Genomic DNA, 20,938 nt, shown 5'->3' with positions numbered 1-20,938 from the left:
TTATAAAAAGGAGTGGGCCTTAGTTCTGTAGGTGGACGCGTTTTCGAGATACCGCCATAAAGGTGGACCAGGGGTGACTCTCGAATTTGTTTGTACGATATGGGTATCAAATTAAAGGTGTTAATGAGTATTTTAAAAGGGAGTGGGCCGTAGTTCTATAGGTGGTCGCCTTTTCGAGATATCGACATAAAAGTAGACCAGGGGTGACTCTAGATTTGTTTGTACGATATGGGTATCAAATGAAAGGTTTTAATGAGTATTTTAAAAGGGAGTGGGCCTTAGTTCTATAGGTGGAAGCCTTTTCGAGGTATCGCCATAGAGGTGGACCAGGGGTGACTCTAGAATGCGTTTGTACGATATGGGTATCAAATAAAAGGTGTTAATGAGGGGTTTAAAAGGGAGTGGCCCTTAGTTGTATATATGGGAAGGAGTTTTCGAGATATCGACAAATCAATTATCAAAAGCACTATGTGAAACAAAAAAATGCATACGTGGAAATTTTGTGCTTTTAATATTTTTTTTTTAATGAAATCTAATAAAATGCATATACATTTATGTATGAAAATATACACACTTGTTTACTAGTAAAAAATTCTATTATTAGTACAGTGGTTATCGATGCCGATGTTTCTTGCTTAAGACTCAAGCACAACTTTGGTTACGTAAATATAACTAAATAAATTAATACTATGTCTCCACGGTACACGATTTCGGTAGCATGATTTCGTAAATTGCATTCCTGTTCACACGATTATGCTTCTTCTTTTGCAAATTTCAAATGACATTTGTTTTCGCTTTTTTCCCACAGCCGAAATAAAACGTTCAAGATAAACATATGTTTTTGAAATTGGACAGCTAGTACGTGCAGATCATCGATTATTTTGTGTAAATTGTAATCGACGACAGAGTCGCTCTGTAAATTGCACATAATTTGGGCCTAATTTCAATGAAATTATGAAGAATTTCTAATTTCGCTTGACAGTTTTCACATAACGAAATTAGCTAATTTCGGCTGAAATTAAGAATCTTCCGAAATCAACTTGATTTTGGTGCCGTGGAGACATAGTATAATATTAACAAACAAAAATATATGACCGTATGTATCTATACACACATAAATATATGTTCGTATACATATGCATTAGAGCTTGTCAAATTGGATGGATGGATTTTTTCATCAGGGCCCGTATTACGTGTTACGATCAGTCACTTAAACCCATTTTCAGTCAAGCGATAACTATGCAACTGTCAAACTATTTCTAAAAATTATAATAATTTATGGATCTAGCGAGTACTATTTGTCGCTAGTTTGCATATGCCATTATTCCGATCCACCTTTTCAGAGCTATTGTAATTCATAAAATGAGTTTCGATCACGGATCGTAACACGTAATACGGGCCCAGGAGTATAGCAAAAACGTAATCTACAGTTGAATATTCAATTTATTCTAAATTTCAACCATTTTATCAATTTCACGAGGAGTTAAATTTTTATGCGACAACATTTTACTTTGAATTTTAGCATGATCACTTAAAAAAAATTTATTCTTAAAATGTCACGACTAGAAGGTAAATTCAGATTATTTAGTTCACTTGATAAACCAAATGCAATAATATCGTGTTCAAGTATATATGATAAAGTGGATTCAGATGATGTAAAAGGATTTGGTTCATCCATTTTAAATTTAAATACAAAAAGCTGTAAAGAAAAAATTTTCCATAAGAAATTTGTTAAAAATGATAATATAGTAGTTAAAAGTTAATTTTAGGCTGCTATCTCATAATTTAAGCCTGATATCTCTTCTAAAATTCAAAAAGACTATTGACATTATTACAGATTCTGAAATGTACGTAAAATACCTTTAAAGTAAGCCCAATATGATATTTTTCCTATAATTCTTTCAGAAGCTATGAAGATTTTTTGGCCAAACCCTACATTCATATGGCAAAATATCTATTTTGCAAAAGTGGGGGATTCGAAATCGGACTTAGAGCTATGGTGTCTTCGGCAATTTTTCTTAGAATGATCTGTAGATTACGTTTTTGCTATACTCCTGATGGAATAAAAATTTGACCCGCTCTAATGTGCATGCTCATATATATGTACAACGTTTATTCAAAAATAATCCCACTAGTAATAGCCCAACTCGACAGAATCGCAATGGGATATGTGCAGAATAATGTGCTCAATAGTTCCGAAAAACATTTAACGTTTTTTTAAAACTTCAAAAGTGGAGGCCAGCTGGATGTCCAGCACATATCCCGTTTCGATTCTGTCGTCTCTGCAACCCGTGGCTTATCTTGGAGCACAAGTGAAGTTTTTAAAACAAATATTAAAAGTGGTTTCGAAAAAATATTAAACTTGTAAAAAAAAAATTATGTTTGGAACTATTGAGCACAGAAAAAGCACATGTCCAGTTTTGATCCCGTCGTCTGGGGTTATAAGGTAAGGCCTCGCTACGCCCCGCATAACTTTGTTTTTCGGGGCAAACCGTAGCTTATCTTGGAGCACAAAAATATCACATTATTCCGTCCAGCTGCAGCCCCCATATTTGAAGTTAAAAAAAAACATTTAAAGTTGTAAAGTTTTTGGAACTATTGAACACATAGATAGCACATAATTCGGAACATAACCCGTGTCGATTTTTTCGTCTGGGTTTATAACCCCACGCTTTTCACTTGCCCTCCCTTTTTTCTGGTCGAAGCTTATCTTGGAGCACATTAATAGCACATAATTTTACATTTTTTTGTTAGTTTGTTTTAATGGTGTGTTCAATTTATACTTATTATTAAGAATTCGTGAGCTTAACACCGGCTTATAATAATTGAATATTCAATTATTATGTTTTTATAAGAGAAACTGAAAAGAAAGAAAGAAACATGTACTGGCATATTGCGATGGTACCATTTCATCCACAAACAAACATATATATGTAAAACTGAGCCACAGTTTACAAAGCTTCTCATTCGCAACGAAAAAGAAACTTTACAAAAACAAATCTACATACACACAAATTAATAGAGGCAGAATGTCTCAGTTGTGTTGTTAGGGTAGAAATAAGATAAAATGTATTAAGCAAGGAGACAAATACAAGCAGGATAGCCTAGTGGTTGATACAACTGCAGTTTCACCGTGTGATTCGCGGTTCGAATCTCGGTGAAACCTTTGATAAAATTACGAAATTGCCTGACGGTAAATTCGTGGAGATTTTCGAAATGGTACCATCGCAATATGCCAGTAAATGTTTCTTTCTTTCTTTTCAGTTTCCCTTAGAAAAACATAATAATTGAATATTCAATTATTATAAGCCGGTGTTGAGCTCATGAATTCTTAATAATAAGTATAAATTGAACACACCATTAAAACAAACAAACATAAATATGTAAAACTGAGCCCGAGTTTACAAAGCTCCTCATTCGCAACGAAAAAGAAACTTTACAAAAACAAATCTACATACACACAAATTAATAGAGGCAGAATGTCTCAGTTGTGTTGTTAGTGTAGAAATAAGATAAACTGAATTAAGCAAGGAGACAATTACAAGCAGGATAGCCTAGTGGTTGAGGAAAATGCAGTTTCACCGTGTGAATCGCGGTTCGAATCTCGGTGAAACCTTTGATAACATTACGAAATTGCCTGACGATGAATTTGTGGCGCAATATACCAGTAAATGTTTCTTTCTTTCTTTTCAGTTTCTCTTAGAAAAACACAATAATTGAATATTAAATTTTTACATTTTTTTGTTTGACCAAGTCCTTATGAGGGAAGGGGTGTAGCTGGACTCCAGCTGGACCCCACAGTTTGAGGTTGAAAAAAGTACAAACAAATTAGAACAAGCAAAAGTAGAACAAATTAGCACATAATTCCTGGCCTATCAAATTTCGAATCCATCGGTTGAAGGGGGGAGGAGCCCAGCTTAATGGACCTGTGGACTTGTGCTCTTTTAATAATAAACTAGTATCGCCTGTGGTCGAAATTCGACCAACTTGTATTTTTTTCAACTCAGGCTATGCATCCAGTGTTGCGGGTAGTGTAATAATGCGTTAATATTTGAGCAGTGGGTAGAAATATAACCAACTGGTCTAATTTACTTAAAGTTCTCATGAAAATTTTGAAATTGACCTTTTGATTGCATTTTCTTAAATTTTCTACAAACTTTTCAAATGTAATTATAACGTTTTGGTATGGAGCCCTTTAAACAAAAATATAAAAGATATGTAAAATCAAATGAAATTGACATAGAATTATGGTGAAATGACTTGAAATTGAATTGAAAATTTGATTTTTCCACACCATCCGGGAGGTACGCCGTTGGCACGCTACCGAACTTAGTTTTGGGTGTTCGGTTCCCCAGTAGGCCTGTATCACCAATATAAAATACATATACATATATCGCCCATTTACTTCAATAGTGTCATAATTCAAAAAACACAAATTTTCAGTTAAAAACGATGAAATGTGCTAAAGGAATTTAGCCTATTTCACACCACCCGTTAGGTATGCAATTGGCGCTTTACCGAGTTTGATTTTATATAAATAGATATGTAACATGTAAGTGTGACACAAAACGAAACTTTCGAAAAGAATTTAGCATACCTTCATAAAAAATAAAATATGTAAAGGGAAAGAAGGCAGAGTTTACTAAGATTAAAATGAAAGAAAAAAATAAAGTACATAAAGTGCAAAAAAATTAAGTGAAGTGAATAAAGAGTTCCATATAAAAATGCAATAAGTGCACTTAGACTTTTTCCGGATTTTAATGTTATCATTGTGGAAATATGAAGATTCTAATTTTCGAATAATTAGTGTTGGGATTACAACTGAGATCTATGTACGTAATCAATTTATATTAAATTTGTAAACTCTCAATTTCATGAATATATATAACGATATCTACCATAAAATATCGTCTGTGAACGATATAATACTAAGATATAACAAAGCAGAATGAACAAATTATTCACCCAAACATATTTACTAAAATAAAATTAATTTCATAAGTTTAAGCGACATAAACAAATTAGGGTTATGGGAGCTAAGCTTTCAATATAATGGGCATATAATCCAACAAAATTAGCCTAATAATAAAAATAGTAGGGTACATTGCGATTTTTTTTATACAAACATACACAGGCAAGTGGCAGCATTTATAGTTTTGAAATGTGAAAAAGCCGCTATGATGCCGGTTGCCGTTTCGACCTAAAACCAAAAACATTTTTGGGACGTTTTTTTCGTTTAATATACAATGTTAAATTTTCCGATTTAGTCAAGTTGCATTTAAATAATAATAAACTAAGTTGAAATAAAGAATACATAATAAAATAAAATAAATTTGATAAATAAGACGTATTTTATCTAAAATGAGGATAAAATCTGGAAATGCAAAAACATTTTCGGACAAATTTGCCATTAATTGTTATAAATAAATTTAGTTAGTCTCAACAAGAGTTAACACATTATTTGTGATTTCATGTTTTTTTGAAAGCAACTAAAATAAAAAACAAAGAATCTATTAAATAAAGACCTATGTATTTACGTGAAAGTGAAATTTGCCACAAAGAATGGGCCGGTCAAAAATTAATTCTATTTAAGGTTACAAATTATTTTGGAATAATTTTTTCAGGATTTTGGTACAGGCCACTATAGGTAAGTGGCAACAATGGGAAACCATGTTTTATTCTTTCATCGTCTGGCGCGTACGCATATTTATGTAGGTGAAACATTTGAGCAAAAGGTTTACGCAGCTTTCCGAACTGAGCGGGGTTACATAATACGTTTGTGTCTTTGAATTGCAAATTATGAATATTTGAATTTCGGAAAGACGCCATGAAAATTTGTCGATCCTACAGATGGTCCGCTTTTGTGCACGAAAGTAAATTTCGATATTGGAGAGATTGTTTGAATTTGCAAAAACAATTTTCTATTAATTATAAACAAATAGAGTAATATTTGTTAACAAAAATAGGCCTATGCACTGCGGCTGATCCATACGAATCGATTCATATAACTTTTATATGATTTTACGTATGCCAAGTATGCGAAACAGCCTGGCAATTGATTGTATGAAAAATTTGTTAGCGTATTCATATATATGTAGATAAGCAATTAAAATAATAAACTGCCATTATAAGGGAGTTCGGAATTTTGTGTATTTGACGTTGGAAACGTTGCTAGAGCAAATATAAGCCACGGATCCTAAGCAACTTTTAATACCTTTCATGAAAATGAAATGGTATATTAACTTTGTTTCATTTTAAATTTTGCCTTTCCACTTTTTTTGTTTTTGTTTTGACTGTTGAAGATTTGCTATGCAATATTAAAAAAATAAATAACGGTTTTTAATGTTGCGTTTTGGCAATGACGTAGCAATAGCATAGCCGTGTATTTTGGTAGTGTACTGTAAGAGATATGGAACGGAAGTTTGCAATGTAATGATGCTAAACCATTTGAACAAAGTTCTGAGGTCCCTTATTATTTCTACAAAAATATGTATTTATTTTAAATAAAGAAACTAAACGGGTAAACTAGTTTTCAATATGAGCCCTTGATTTTGAAAGTGGTATAAGTCAAAAATTTTAAAAATCTAGTTTGTAAGCTATTTTATATCAAATCCTAATAAAATAACATAATCTGAAGAGATTAGCAGTATGCCATGAAAATTAACTCAATAAAATGTGTCTATTTTTTGGTTAGTGAACAAAATACAGTTACTGTTTTTTTGATAGTAGTATTAGTCAGTCTGTTCACAAAGTTTGGCAAAATAATTAGTAATTTTGTCATGTCTTCATATAGCGGTTCAGATATGATTAAGTAATCCTTTTAATGTAAAAACGTACTCTTTAAAGTCAATTGTAGACATTATACGGCGAAAAAGTATAAGAAACGCGCCCAAGAAATGGAAACGAATAAGACTATTATCGTCTTCAGATGAATCAGTTCATACGTAAGAAGTGATTTCGGAACCCTTACAAATGGAAGAAAGCAACATGAAATCAAGAAAGAGGACACGAAATCAACGTAATTATGCACAAAATGTAAGAAAAATTAAGAGAAATAGTGGAGAGGAATATGAAACAAAAGAGCGTGTTCTTGTTCCAAAAAATGTATAAATAAATAGCATCGGATATAAAGACAGGAAAGTTAATTTTGATTCGTTTTAGAAATTAGGAAGTTTCGAAAACAGAATTTGTTTCTGTATGGTTTGGTTCGAAAACAATCAATAAAACAAAGACGACCCAGAAATTACGAAGGATATATTAGAAAACGTAGTTTTAAGTTTCATCTACATTCATGGGCTAAATGCCCGGGATTCAGAAGTTTCTGTTTGCAAAACTTTTTTTTTGATACATTCAAACTATCTAACGGATTATTAAGCCGTATCTTAAATGCTAAAACACCTGGAACGGATGGTCGTGGCAAAATGGCTGGTTCATCTAGATAAACACATGAAGAAACAAGTAAGGAAGGCTAATTTCGGGTGTAACCGAACATTACATACTCAGCTGAGAGTTTTGGAGACAAAATAAGGGAAAACCACCATGTAGGAAAATGAACCGTTATACGAAAATATTGATTTGCTTCCATTATACACAACCATTAGACAAATAATAGAAGAAAAACGTAAGATATGATGGATTTACTACCCTATATCCCACCAATTTTTCACAAACACTTTATTTCCCTAAATAATAATAAATAATTTACTTAGTTACAATGAAATGAGTTTGAATAAAATGTTAATTACTAAGAAAAATTGTTCCTTGATGGTGTAAGTCATTTATAAAGGCATGCAATTAATTTTGAAAGTGGTACAAGTCATTTCAACCTTTCAAAACCACATTTCCTTTAAAAATTGTTATATATTTCACACTCATAATAAATACTTGTTTGTTGGCACTCTTTTACTGTCGAATAAGCATATTCCATAATACAAAAATATTTTTTTAGTCCTTTGAAATGCATAACTCTAAATATCTCGAAACAGGGAAAATATGACTTGTACCACCTTCACAATCAAGGGCTCATATATGAGTTAGACGAGATGGTTGAACTTAACCACGCAACGATAATGTTGCAGAAATACTTACACTCTTAGGCCCGGTTTTCCAGTACAAGTTCAACTTAGTTTGTCATTTAAACTACGCTTAAACTTATGCCCCTATTACCGTTTACAACTTAACTCTGGTTGGGTTGAAATTTCTCAATTTGGTACTATAGATTACAACTCAACCTGTCAAAAAAAAATGTCGGTTGAGTTGTCTAGTCTAACAACTTTTTGTGGCATTACCGTTTACAACCTTGTGTTAGTGTAGTTGTCAAAGCCGGCAAAATCTTACAACTGATTACTAGCAGTTGTCTCATACAATTTTGCAGTTGTTTTGAAAAAATATAATGTTTTACAAGACGGTTCACCACCTAATTTTTAACAAAAATTTTCAAGGTTGGTATCAAAAGACACGTTTCGACCTCCGATTTTAGAATCCGAAAACAAAAATTAAAAATTTTATTTCTGTCATCTGACTTCGGCTCAAATTTTCATGTGGTTGTTGTATTTTGCCAGATTTTTTGTACGCACTAATGCAGAAAGGCGTTGGAACCACCCAGGGTTTTTTTTACAAATCGCTGCCGAAGGCCGCCAACGCAGAAAGATGTTCTGTGCAAAAAACTATGGATCGGGCCCCATATTTCGGACCCTCCCGGGGGCCATTTTGTGGGTTTTTGTAAATATTTTTCGACAGAAATAAAATTTTTAATTTCCGCTTACGAATCCTCAAAACGGAGATCGAAACACATCTTTTGATACCACGGTCTCAAAAAACGATACCGAAAAAAAAAACAAAAAATTTAAAGCCGGTAGTTAAACCTTTTTTAATCAAACAATAATCAACAATTTTGTACACATTTATAGAAAAAACAACGTTTAAACGAAGGATTACATTGAATAACTTTTTGACTTTATGGAGCGACATTACGAAGTTGGACGAGGCTGGCCGCAGTTCGGATGCAGCCAAAATAGGTGAAATTATGCGACCGTGAGTCTCATCACTACTCCTGGGAATCCTGTTTTAGAGTAAAATAGGATTTTAATCCACTTCTCACAAATATGCTCCTCAATAACATCTAAAACCAGTCCAACACCAAAATCATTTCCACAGCATACTTGATAGCTGCCGTCAGCAAGGAATCACAAAAATCATTTCCACAGCATACTTGATAGCTGCCGTCAGCAAGGAATCGGAGTGTGGCGCATAATTTTAAAAAACGAACGCGTATACGGACATGGTCCTTAATTTTTTTTAGTAATGAGCAAAACGCTTCCGTGTAAATCTGCAAAATAACTTCATTAGAAGCTCATCATTTGTCACTTAAACATTTTCTTACTTGGTGCTTGGTAGTTCCAAGGGATTGGAATGATCACGCGAATGTTTTCCGTATTCGCGACATGTCAATAACCAACATTTTCGCCATTATAAAATAGATTTCATATAATATCTGTTTTGCTTTTAATATTAAAATCACTTTTGCAAATGCTTAAATTTCCGCCACAAATTGATCAGCTGTTCATTTATCTGTCAAATCGTGATTTTCTGAAGTTGGCAACTCAATTCAACTTCAACTGAAATAAGTTGTAATTCGTAATACCAAATAGGAGTTGAGTTGTCTTAAAGTTGAGTTGTTTTAATTACAACCCAACTAAGTTGAGTTGTACACAGCAATAGGGGCATTATTCTGCAGCTTTTCAGTCTACTTTAACTGAAGTTTAAGCAGCCGATCTGGCAATGTTAAACTCTAGCTAACCTATCGGTGATTTGCGCTCGTTCGAAATGGCGTCGAATATACTCAACAAACATTTGGCTCATGGTAACTAACATATTTCTAAAATCTCAAGACTTGTTTCGGAACAGTGGCTCAACTTGAGAATTATAGTGTACTTAGCAAAAGAGGGAATTTTTTATAAAGCGAAAAATGCTATACTTAAGTTGAAAAAATGATAGTTCCCAACTTGTGGTTATTTTACTGGACTCAAGTGTAAGATTCCAATACTACAGTGTCTTCAGGAAAATAAAATAAAATATAAAGCATTTATTTTTGATTAATTATGCTTCATTACTGCTATCAATCAGGTGTTTATTTCTCACAATAAATAGCTGTTGGCTTTGGTGGTTTCTTGTCAACTTCAGCTCAACTCGATATCCAATGTAGGATATCAACTCGAAAAATGTATTGGATATTCATTTGGGAACTGTACATTTCTTAAAATCTCTCAAAGGTCGAAAAATAATATAAGAATCACGTCTTAAGGAAGGTTTTGACGTTGGAGATTCGAGAACTATACATTTTACAAAATTTCTCAAAGGTTGGATAGTGATTGGAGAATGGTGTTGCATATCATCTCCGGAACTAGATACATATATATTTCGCTGGAGAAATATCTTTTAAATGTTTGTTGTAAACAAAATCCAGCTGTTGTCGTATCTAACAATTATCTAGATAATAAAAAAAAACCAATGTTGCCGCACAAATAAGCTACCCCAAAGGCGGCCTTAAACTGTGACTGAAAAACTGCTCAGTAGTTTAACTGGAGTTTAAATTTGACTAGAGTTTAAGCAAACTTAGTTTAAGGCCGAAATTGTGGAACTGAATTTCTCACGTGTCCCGTAAAACAAATTATATTTAAACAAAATTTTCTTTTCGAATAAACGTATGTTTGTTCTTTTAACAAACCTTGATACCAACGGCAGTATTTATTTTATTTTTTTTTAAGTATTGAGAGTTTCGCTGAAGTTTCACCTGACTGACTGGTGTCCCGTACAAAACGGACGTTTTTTGCTATTTTTCACACACATGTAAATATTTCAAGAGCAGGTTTCCATTTTTATTTCGATGTGTATTGATACTTTGTCTGAAAAAGTTTTAAATTTTTCTTTAGTTCTAAGAATTAAAAACATTATCACCTTCGCTGGCTGCTTCAAAGCTGACTCCGTTTAAGATGACGTTACCGACTTCCCTCTAGAATCTGAGCACTCTTAAATTCTTCGTTACCGTCCTTCGTCGAATTTTGGGTGACATCTTAAATTTTTCCTATACTCTGCGTCGCGTTTCATTCCCATCTATTCCCATATGCCCTGGGACCCAATATAGATGTATGCTTCTCCCTGTCCCGATTCTCTCCAGAGACTGCTTACACTGTAACACGCATTCAGATGCTGTGCTATGCGAGATTATTGCCTTAATTGCTGCTTGACTGTCAGTATAAAAGTTAACACGGTTGCAGCTTAAGATATTCTCTTCCAGGGTTTCTACTGCTTTGGTTACGGCTAATATTTCCGCTTGGAAAACGCTACAGTAATCCGGCAGCCTGTAGGATCTGCTTATTTCCGGATCAGCACAGTATACCAAAGACCCTACTCCTTCCACTACTTTGGAACCATCTGTGTACACATATATCGCCTCGTCCGCCAATTGCGCACCTGAAACGGACGAACTAGCTAAAAAGGGCGCATCTTTGAAGCTTGCTCCGTAGACGTGCCAATTAGACTGGGCGAGATTAAGCGAAAGAGAGAGGTGCACATGATCGACCAAGCGGGAAAAGCGTGGGTTCAAGCGCGGGGCTGTAAAGTGTCGAAGATTATGTGTAGGTCTTACAACCTTAGACTAACAAGGTTGGACTGTAGACTCGTGACGGGTATTCTGACTTGACACTGCCTTCTGGCGTCACATGCCTTCAAATTAGGCTTGGTCAGTGATAGCAGATGTAGGAAGTGCGGGTTGGAGGAGGAAACGATCGAGCATATTCTGTGCTCGTGCCCTGCACTTGCCAGGCTAAGACTCCAGCTATTAGGAGTGAAACAGCTGTCAGATCTAGAAGCAGTAAGTGGCTTAAGTCCTAGGAAGCTTCTAGTATTTGCCAAGAGGACGGAGTTATTTTATAACATAGGTCCTGGTTTTTGATAAGTTTTTCAGTTTAGTCGTAAAAGCAAACTTCTGGTAACACTACTGACTCAATCAGTCTATGTGAGGTCCTCATGGACTGGCCAGTTCAACCTAACCTAAATCTAAGCGGAGTCGCCCCTCGGCAGTGTTTCGCAAGCGCTCCGGTTGTATTTCTGCCATGAAAAGCTCTCAGTGAAAACTGATCTGCCTTGCAGATGCCGTTCGGAGTCGGCATAAAACATGTAGGTCCCGTCCGGCCAATTTGTAGGGAAAATCAAGATGAGCACGACGCAAATTGGAAGAGAAGCACGGCCTTAGATCTCTGCGGAGGTTATCGCGCCTTACATTTATTTATTTATTTAACCTAACCTGCGTCGCGTTTGGTTATAATATCACAACATCTTCGACCGTTTTTCAAATAGATGCAAAGATTTTCAAGAGATTCGAGCGGCCTTAGTAGGCCACACGCTTTTTTTTCCAAGGTAGTTAAATACAGTTTTTAAGCAAACCTTACGAATTTGCTCATATAAAAGTTTAGCATTGTAACCATTTTGGATAAAACAAGTGTGATAACTTCTGCCTAAACGTCAAAATTACAAACAGAACCGATCACCTGATTCCTGATTTTTAATTGACTATCGTGGTCTCATTCTGTATCTCTTGCTATCACCCGCTGAAGATATCCGGCCCTATACGCCACCATATTGAACATCCTGTCAAAACTATGCCAAAACGTTAAAAAATAGCCACCTTGAACATCCTGTCAGACAGTTGACGGATAAGATATCACACTTGCTTTATCCACAATGATTGTAGCTACATATATAAATGACTTAAATATCGCATTAAGTATTGAAATATCACAGAATTATATTTTGTTTTGAAATAATAGGTAAACTCATTAAAGCATATAAATTTATAAGGTGTAAAATTATATCCATTTACACACGATGTTATATAAACACACCTAATAATATTCTTGATAAGCTTAATTATCGGCCAGCTGTATTATTGTGAGTATTATACAAATAAAAGAAATGCCAAAATTAAATGAAAACTAAAACGTCTGTACTAAGAGATTTCTGATGAAAATGAGGGCTGTTATGTTTGCAAGGTTGCATTCCTTTGAGTTTACCGCGTGAAATGTGCGCGTAAATTGTACAAATTGTGTAAATGATTTTTCATACAAAATTGTACAGTTCATTTAAGAACTAGATAAATTTATACGTTTATACACTTTATAAGGCAAAAGTTTAATGAATCCCCCTAATACATTTTTTACAGTAGTACTAGTCGCAGTCAAAAGAATTACTGTGTTAAAATTCATTACAATACATTTTTCTAAATGAAAGTTATTGCAAAAAAATTTTGTGATGATGACCCCTCGGAAAAATAGGTTGACGGATAGACCGATGAATGGATTGACCGAGGAGATCTCACTATTCTCACGCTATTAGACTTTTCAAAGGCCTTTGATACTGTTTGTCATACAATTCTTATGCAAAAACGTTGTGCATACTTTGGATTTAACCACGATGCAGTTGGATTGGTTGCAAGCTATCTTACGAAGGGCAAAAGGTTATATCAAAAAATAACTGCTCCCACTTGGTGCCAGTTACAGCTGGGATACCTCAAGAATATATTCTTGGTCCCATTTTATTACATTCTGTACATTAACGACATTGTTAAGTGCTGTAAAAATATTTCTATTCATCTTTACGCTGATGATGCACAAATATATCTATCTGCACCTCGAGGGCATAATAGTTTTAACTTTAATGCATCCAAGACAAGAACAGTAGCCCTAGCTCATCGTTCGTATAGCATGGGATCGCCCCTCGGCGTTGTTAAGCAAGCATTACGATTGTATTTCTGCCATGAAAAGTTCTCAGTGAAAACTCGTCTGCCTTGCAGATGCCTTTCGGAGTCGGCATAACAAGTAGGTCCCGTCCCGCCAACTTGCAGGAAAAATTTAGAGGAGCACGGCGGGAATTGGAAGAGAAGCTCGGCCCAAAATCTCTTCGGAGGTTATCGCGCCTTACATTTTATTTTTATTTTGATAGATACCAGCAATTTTTATATAAGATAGTTGAATAGAGGGCACTTAGTCGTTCTTTATAAAGTTTTGGTGAAAAGTCAGATGTTTCGACAGTAGCACAATTTGTATGAGTATCTAGTTACAAGAGCTTACAATCTTTCGAGATTGTTCCAGAAAAAATTCTTGAATCTAGAAGTACTCGTAAAGCGCGCAAGCTTCTCCACATTTAATTTAATCGCTGCACTGGCAGTTTTTTATAGGGCTTACGATCTCTTCTGGCGCAAAATCGAAATAAAACCGACTGGAATATACGGAATACAACTAATATGGCGACTAAATTGAATGACGAGAAGCTCTAGAGACTTACGAGTGTTTCGAGACTCGACAATCACGCGAGAAACCAAGTTCTCGGTTTCTCGATGAAAAATTAAAATATTATGAGCAAAATTATATATATATATGTTTTGAGGGAAGTAAATAAAAAGCAATAAAATTAACAAAAACACCACAAATAAAAAAACAGAGTGCATAAATACTGTCAACTACAGCAACTAACTTGAAAGTCGAGAAGCTCACGACATTTACGAGTATTTCGAGAAACAAGAATTTTACGAGAGGCGGAGTTGTCGAGCATCGAAATTCTAGGTTGTGCCTGAGAAGAAATCGTAAGATCTAGTAGCTACCAAGGAGGTCAAACTACTTACCTGTAGGCCATTCTTATTTGGGAACCATTCTTGTACCAAATCAACTGCGCAGGTGGATTTCCTCCTCTACTACGACATACTAGTTCGAGTGTTTGGCCTCTTCGTAGAATTTCCCCTTGTGTATAACCCTCAATGTAGGGTGGTCCAGGCGGATCTGAAATTAATACTTTTATAGTTATTAACTGAATATTTAAAATTTTTATTTAAATGTGATTACATATTAGGTTAGGATGAATTGGCCAATCCATGAGGACCTCACATAGACTGTATGAGTCCGTAGTGCTACCAGAAGGTTGTTTTAACGACCAAACCTAAAAACCCTATCAAAAACTAGGACCTATGTTATAAAATAACTCCGTCCTCTTGGCAAATACTAGAAGCTTCCTAAAACTTATGCCACTTGTTGCTTCTAGATATGACAGCTGTATCACTCCTAATGTGTGGAGTCTTAGCCTGGCAAGCGCAGGGCATGAGCACGGAACGCGCTCGATCGTTTCCTCATCCAACCCGCACTTCTTACATCTGCTATCACTGACCAAGCCTAATTTAAAGGCATGTGCCGCCAGAAGGCAGTCTCCAGTCAGAATACCCGTCATGAGTCTACAGTCCTCTCTTTTTAATGATAGAAGCAACTTTGTTAGTCTAAGGTTGTAAGACTTACACATAATCTTTGACACTTTACAGCCCCGCGCTTGAACCCAAAGCTTTCCCGCTTGGTCGATCATGTGCACCTCTCGCCTTCGCTTCATCTCGCCCAATCTAATTGGGACGTCTACGGAGCAGGCTTCAAGGGAAGCGCCCTTTTTAGTTAGTTCATCTGCTTTTTCATTCCCATCTATTCCCATATGCCCTAGGACCCAATATAGATGTATGCTTCTCCCTGTCCCGATTCTCTCCAGAGACTGCTTACACTGTAACACGCATTTTGTAGCTGTGCTATGCGAGATTATTGCCTTAAATGCTGCTTGGCTTTCAATCTAAAAGTTAACACGGTTGCAGCTTAAGCCATTCTCTTCCAGTATTTCTACTGCTTCGGTTACGGCTAATATTTCCGCTTGGAAAACGCTACAGTAATCTGGCAGCCTGCAGGATCTGTTTATTTTCGGATCAGTACAGTATACCGCAGATCCTACTCCTTCCACTACTTTGGAACCATCTGTGTACACATGTATCGCCTCGTCCTCCATTTCAGCACCCTTACGCCAATCGCCTACTTTTAATATGGCCTTAATATCTCCCTCGAAGAGCAGATAAGGAATCAGGTAGTCTGTCAATTTTGTTATTGATGACGCTATACTACTATGGCCGTATGGTCGGCGCTAAAGCTGCCCCGAGGCACCGAGCCTTGTTGCAGTTGTTAATGCATACAGTGCAGCTGTCGGGGTTGTTTTGAGGGCTCCCGTAATGCTAAGTATCGATAGTCTGCATACCCCCTCTAATTTTTTGAGGTAGGTTGCTTTTTGTGTGGCTTTCCCCCAAACAAGAACTCCATAGTATAGGATAGGGCTTACAATCGCTGTAAAAACCCAATGAGGAAGAGAGGGCGATAAGCCCCAGGTACACCCCAGCATTCTTTTACATGCATAAAGTGTCGTTGAAGCCTTCTTTACCCTCTGCTCCACGTCGAGCTTCCAAGACAGCTTACTGCCTAGGATGATTCCTAGATAATTTGTGCAAGGTTTCTCCTATAGGGTCACCCCTCCTATCTTAGGCCTGATCCAATTTGGGACCTTGTACCTCTTTGTAAACAAGACCATATCCGTCTTATCCGCGTTGACTTTCAACCCGACATTTGATGCCCAGGTATGAATATCAAGAAGCGCCCGATCCATCAAAGAGCTAATCGTTGGAAGGCACTGTAGCATTATGCGTCATACCCATCTATGTAATACACTTGCGGCATTACGCATCATGAACTAACTCAGACGGTTAACTAACATCAATGGAATGCCGATTATGAAACCCGTGTCCGTTCACAGCTAATAAATTTTGCTTATTATTTACATACAACCAATTATGGGAACTAACCAAATTCCCGCATTGATCTGCTTAGGTTGCGAGACAGGCATACAAACTTACATATATGCATAGCATTCACCAGACGTTGTGAGACAGGCATACAAACTTACATGTATGCCTAACATTAACCAAAGTACTTGCATTAATCTGCTGACATTGCTAACAATGTATACAAACCTACATGTATGGAGTCATGCATACAAGTCTACATGTATACAAAGAATGTATGCAAACTTACATGTATGCATACGCTATTACCAATATATGTACATACATATTTTGAGTTTATTAGTATTAAGATTATTATGAGTGTATAGGTTAAGTAAATTACTATAAAAGAGAAAGCAATTATTTAATAAAGAAGATTCATGTTTTGACTACGAACGTCTTAGCTTCTTTCATTTTTAAAATTAAACACTTTTCATGGCGATTCTGCCAGTCTAGGTGGAAAATTAGCACAACTGTTAAAATATCTAGCTGGTTAGAAGAGCCTGTTTAATAAATTTGAAATAAATGTAAAATAATAAACAAAGCAGGATTCGCCTGTAACTTAAACACTTTTCATGGCGATCCTGCCAGCCTGATCTCAAATTAGCTGAAAATTTGCTCATTAAGCAAAATTCGCTAAGATCTTGCTGGACAGATATCCTGCCAAGTTTTAATTTTTGCCGAAATTAAAATTAACTAGATCTCGCCAGATCCTGCTAAAGATCTGGCAGATCCTGAAATAGTAAAAAGGATAAATAACCAACATAAAACAGTCCTGAGAAAAAGGTGGTAAATTTTATAAATGGATCAAAGGATAAAAAGGGATTAAACAAACACATCAATGATCTTGGCAAACGAATTGAAGGCTAGAGAAGATTAGACGAGCACATGCTACTAAAAATTTAGATATCAAAACAAAATCGTGAAGTCGTACAAATTTACTACGAGCATAAGGCGAAGTGGAATATGCGGGCTCAAATGACAAGTTACAAACATCAATATTCTGAAGGAGCATCCAAAGGATAAAACAAGTAAGGAAGGTTAAGTTCGGGTGTAACCGAACATTACATACTCAGTTGAGAGCTATGGTGACAAAATAAGGGAAAATAACCATGTAGGAAAATGAACCGAGGGAAACCCTGGAATGTGTTTGTATGACATGTGTATCAAATGAGAGGCATTAAAGAGTATTTTATGAGGGAGTGCGCCATAGTTCTATAGGTGGACGCCATTTAGGGATATAGCCATAAAGGTGGATCAGGGTTGACCCTAGAATGCGTTTGTACGATATGGGTATCAAATGAAAGGTATTAATGAGTATTTTAAAAGGGCGTGGACCTAAGTTCTATAGATGGACGCCTTTTCGAGATATCGCCGTAAAGATGGACCAGGGGTGACTCTAGAATGCGTTTGCACAATATGGGCATCAAACGAAAGGTGTTAATGAGTATTTTAAAAGGGAGTGGGCCTTAGTTCTATAGGTGGACGCCGTTTCGAGATATCGTCATAAAGGTGGACCAGGACTCTAGAATGCGTTTGTACGATATGGGTATCAAATGAACGGTGTTAATGAGTATTTTAAAAGGGAGTAATCCTTAGTTCCATAGGTGAACGCCGTTTCGAGATATCGCCATAAAGGTGGACCAGGGGTGACCCTAGAATTTGTTTGTACAATATGGGCATCAAACGAATGGTGTTAATGAGTATTTTAAAAGGGAGTGGGCCTTAGTTCTATAGGTGGTCGCCTTTTCGAAATATCGCCATAAATGTGGACCAGGGGTGACTCTAGAATGCGTTTGTACGTTATGGATATCAAATTAAAGGTATTAATGAGTATTTTAAAAGGGAGTAATCCTTAGTTCCATAGGTGGACGCCGTTTCGAGATATCGCCATAAAGGTGGACCAGGGGTGACCCTAGAATTTGTTTGTACAATATGGGTATCAAAAGAAAGGTGTTAATGAGTATTTTAAAAGGGAGTAATCCTTAGTTCCATAGGTGGACGCCGTTTCGAGATATCGCCATAAAGGTGGACCAGGGGAGACCCTAGAATTTGTTTGTACAATATGGGTATCAAAAGAAAGGTGTTAATGAGTATTTTAAAAGGGTGTGGGGCTTAGTTCTATAGGTGGACACCTTTTCGGAATATCGCACAAAGGTGGACCAGGGGTGACTTTAGAATGTGTTTGTACGAAATGGGTATCAAATTAAAGGTATTAATGAGGGTTTTAAAAGGGAGTGGTGGTTGTTGTATAGGTGGTCGCATTTTCGAGATATCGCCATGAAGGTGGACCAGGGGTGACCCTAGAATTTGTTTGTACAATATGGGTATCAAAAGAAAGGTGTTAATGAGTATTTTAAAAGGGAGTAATCCTTAGTTCCATAGGTGGACGCCGCTTCGAGATATCGCCATAAAGGTGGACCAGAGGTGACCCTAGAATTTGTTTGTACAATATGGGTATCAAAAGAAAGGTGTTAATGAGTATTTTAAAAGGGAGTAATCCTTAGTTCCATAGGTGGACGCCGTTTCGAGATATCGCCATAAAGGTGGACCAGGGGTGACCCTAGAATTTGTTTGTACAATATGGGTATCAAAAGAAAGGTGTTAATGAGTATTTTAAAAGGGTGTGGGGCTTAGTTCTATAGGTGGTCACCTTTTCGGAATATCGCCACAAAGGTGGACCAGGGGTGACTCTAGAATGTGTTTGTACGATATGGGTATCAAATTAAAGGTATTAATGAGGGTTTTAAAAGGGAGTGGTGATTGTTGTATAGGTGGTCGCATTTTCGAGATATCGCCATAAAGGTGGACCAGGGGTGACCCTAGAATTTGTTTGTACAATATGGGTATCAAAAGAAAGGTGTTAATGAGTATTTTAAAAGGGAGTAATCCTTAGTTCCATAGGTGGACGCCGTTTCGAGATATCGCCATAAAGGTGGACCAGGGGGACCCTAGAATTTGTTTGTACAATATGGGTATCAAAAGAAAGGTGTTAATGAGTATTTTAAAAGGGAGTATTCTTTAGTTCCATAGGTGGACGCCGTTTCGAGATATCGCCATAAAGGTGGAGCAGAAAAGAAAGGTGTTAATGAGTATTTTAAAAGGGTGTGGGGCTTAGTTCTATAGGTGGACGTCTTTTCGAGATATCGCCATAAAGGTGGACCAGGGGTGGCTCTAGAATGAGTTTGTACGATATGGGTATCAAATTAAAGGTATTAATGAGAGTTTTAAAAGGAAGTGGTGGTAGTTGTATATGTGAAGGCGTTTTCCAGATATCGACCAAAATGTGGACTAGGGTGACCCAGAAAATTATCGGTTGGATACCGCTAATTTATTTATATATGTAATACCTGGCAAGATTTTAAGGGTGTTTTATTTCGCCCTGCAGAACTTTTTCATTTTCTTCTACTTAATATGGTAGGTGTCACAACCATTTTATAAAGTTTTTTCTAAAGTTATATTTCGCGTCAATAAAACAATCCAATTACCTTACCATGTTTCATCCCTTTTTTCGTATTTGGTATAGAATTATGGTATTTTTTTCATTTTTCGCAATTTTCGATATCGAAAAAGTGGGCGTGGTCATAGTCGGATTTCGTTCATTTTTCATACCAAGGTAAAATGGGTTCAGATAAGTACGTGAACTGAGTTTAGTAAAGCTATATCGATTTTTGCTCAAGTTATCGTGTTAACGGCCATGCGGAAGGACAGACGGACGACTGTGTATAAAAACTGGGCGTGGCATCAACCGATTTCGCCCATTTTCACAGAAAACAGTTAGCGCTATAAAATCTATGCCCCTACCAAATTTCAAAAGGATTGGTTAATTTTTGTTCGATTTATTGCATTAAAAGTATCCTAGACAAATTAAATGAAAAAGGGCGGAGCCACGCCCATTTTTAAATTTTCTTTTATTTTTGTATTTTGTTGCACCATATCATTACTGGAGTTGAATCTTGACATAATTTACTTATATACTGTAAAGATATTAAATTTTTTGTTAAAATTTTACTTTAAAAAAATTTTTTTTTAAAAGTGGGCGTGGTCCTTCTCCGATTTTGCTAATTTTTATTAAGCGTAGATGCAGTAATAAGAGTAACGTTCCTGCCAAATTTCATCATGATATCTTCAACGGCTGCCAAATTACAGCTTGAATAAATTTTAAATTACCTTCTTTAAAAAGTGGGCGGTGCCACGCCCATTGTCCAAAATTTTACTAATTTTATATTTTGCGTCATAAGTTCAACTCATCTA

At 36.0% G+C, this 20,938-nt stretch overlaps 1 protein-coding gene across 5 annotated transcripts in view; it reads right to left on the bottom strand.

Moving 5' to 3' along the window:
- sns (sticks and stones) overlaps positions 1-20,938 on the bottom strand; it is a 1,009,476-nt gene that overhangs the window by 576,598 nt on the left and 411,940 nt on the right. For all 5 annotated transcript variants that reach the window (XM_067773057.1, XM_067773055.1, XM_067773053.1 and 2 more), the window contains one exon: positions 14,678-14,831. In XM_067773057.1, coding sequence (XP_067629158.1) covers positions 14,678-14,831 — 154 coding nt within the window. The remainder of the gene's footprint in view (positions 1-14,677; positions 14,832-20,938) is intronic.

This window comes from Eurosta solidaginis, chromosome 3 (assembly GCF_040869045.1).
Source record: "Eurosta solidaginis isolate ZX-2024a chromosome 3, ASM4086904v1, whole genome shotgun sequence".
In the NCBI taxonomy this organism is placed as follows: Eukaryota; Metazoa; Arthropoda; class Insecta; order Diptera; family Tephritidae; genus Eurosta; species Eurosta solidaginis.
Note: the sequence above shows the minus strand (reverse complement) of the source record. Positions and strands in the feature narration are given on the sequence as shown.